Source organism: Rhagoletis pomonella, unplaced genomic scaffold (genome assembly GCF_013731165.1).
Source record: "Rhagoletis pomonella isolate Grant_MI unplaced genomic scaffold, Rhpom_1.0 Rhpom_scaffold_00012, whole genome shotgun sequence".
NCBI classification, from domain to species: Eukaryota; Metazoa; Arthropoda; class Insecta; order Diptera; family Tephritidae; genus Rhagoletis; species Rhagoletis pomonella.
The window spans coordinates 8,801,592-8,803,029 of NW_023458566.1; the positions used below are offsets into that span (position 1 = coordinate 8,801,592).

Sequence of the window (1,438 nt, forward strand, 5' to 3'; positions counted from 1 at the left end):
GTAAAAAAAGACCCTTTGCGTAAATTTTTTATGATGTTCAAATGCAGTATGCAGAATTTTAATTTAAAAGAGAGGCTACAGGCGAGAGGACAAACAAATTTTTAGATGCTGGAGTTGGCTATTTAATTTGGACTATCTTATTTAAATTTTATATATGAAGTAGGTTTATTGACTTATTTACGTACATACATATAAAGCAAATAGTGACACGCTAGGAATTCAATTAATTTTGCATCCGACAAAACGTTAAACCAAAACGTTAGCATTGTACTTGAATTTGTAATTGTTTTAGAATTTTTACTCTTACATACATATATACTGGTATATATCAGGGATTGGCGTAATCGGGAAAATTAATAATTGAATAAAAAAAATTTTGAATGACGAATAAATTTTTATTCTTCATTCAAGCACTTGCGAATGATGAATAAATTTTTATTCATCATTGAAGTAATTTCAAATAACGTACATCCATACATATGTACTGGTATATATGTGCTTGCTTTTGTAAAATATTGCTTGAATAAAGAAAGATTACATTGGAAGTATATTTAGGAATACATAAATATTTATGTATGTATATGTTTTTATGTACACAAAAATAATGAACTGCCCAGTGGAATCAGAAATAAATAAATGATTACTCCTTTTGAAGAAATTTTGGAGCTGAAAAATATATTTTGCCTTATCCTAAGTTTCCCCAGAAAAAATTTGCGTGCAAAATTCTCATTGCCCAAGGAAACACAGCTCATAAGAAAATGAAAAAAACGATTTTGTTTTTGTTTTTTTTTTCGTAGCAAAACTAAACGGATGAAATAAATGTCAACGAAAACACAAGCAGCCGGCGCCAACAGCCTTCAGCCCATGAACCAATTAGTAGTAGTGCATGATTCAATAAGAGTAATAGTAATAATTAGTACTTGGTTCAAAAGTATTGACACTAAAAATACTTGGTATCGAACGAAAAGTATCGAGTATTTATTCGTACCGTTTCATCCCTATGGTCAGTTATTGATTGTAGAGGTGGAAAACTATCGATAGTATTGATGAACACTATCGTTATTATCGGCTATATTTTAATAATTTTAATTTTTTTCAAAACGCGTTCACCGCTCAGTTCGGCACATTTTATTTTGTTCTGAAGAAAACAGCTGATGGTGTTGTTGCAAACATATGATTTTGAGGGCAAATAATACATGAGATTCGCTGCAAACGTATATAAAGGAGAACGCGGCAACCCGAAGCATCAAATCGTTCGGATAGAAAATCAAAATCAATTTGATTCGAGCAAAGAGTGTTCAGCACATTTTTGTTGCTTTTTCCGTGAGACAGAGTATGAAACGGACGCCTAAAATTAACGTAACAAAAAGTGTCCGGACACGAACGACGAGAAAAACACAAATCGTTTCAAATTTATTAAAAAATTAAAGATTTTTTT

General features: G+C 30.9%; 1 protein-coding gene across 1 annotated transcript in view; it reads left to right on the top strand.

Moving 5' to 3' along the window:
- LOC118747788 (terminal uridylyltransferase Tailor) overlaps positions 1–645 on the top strand; it is a 9,141-nt gene extending 8,496 nt beyond the window's left edge. The window contains exon 5 of the mRNA XM_036481920.1: positions 11–645. Coding sequence (XP_036337813.1) covers positions 11–105 — 95 coding nt within the window. The 3' untranslated portion in view covers positions 106–645. The remainder of the gene's footprint in view (positions 1–10) is intronic.
- Positions 646–1,438: the final 793 nt, after the last annotated feature.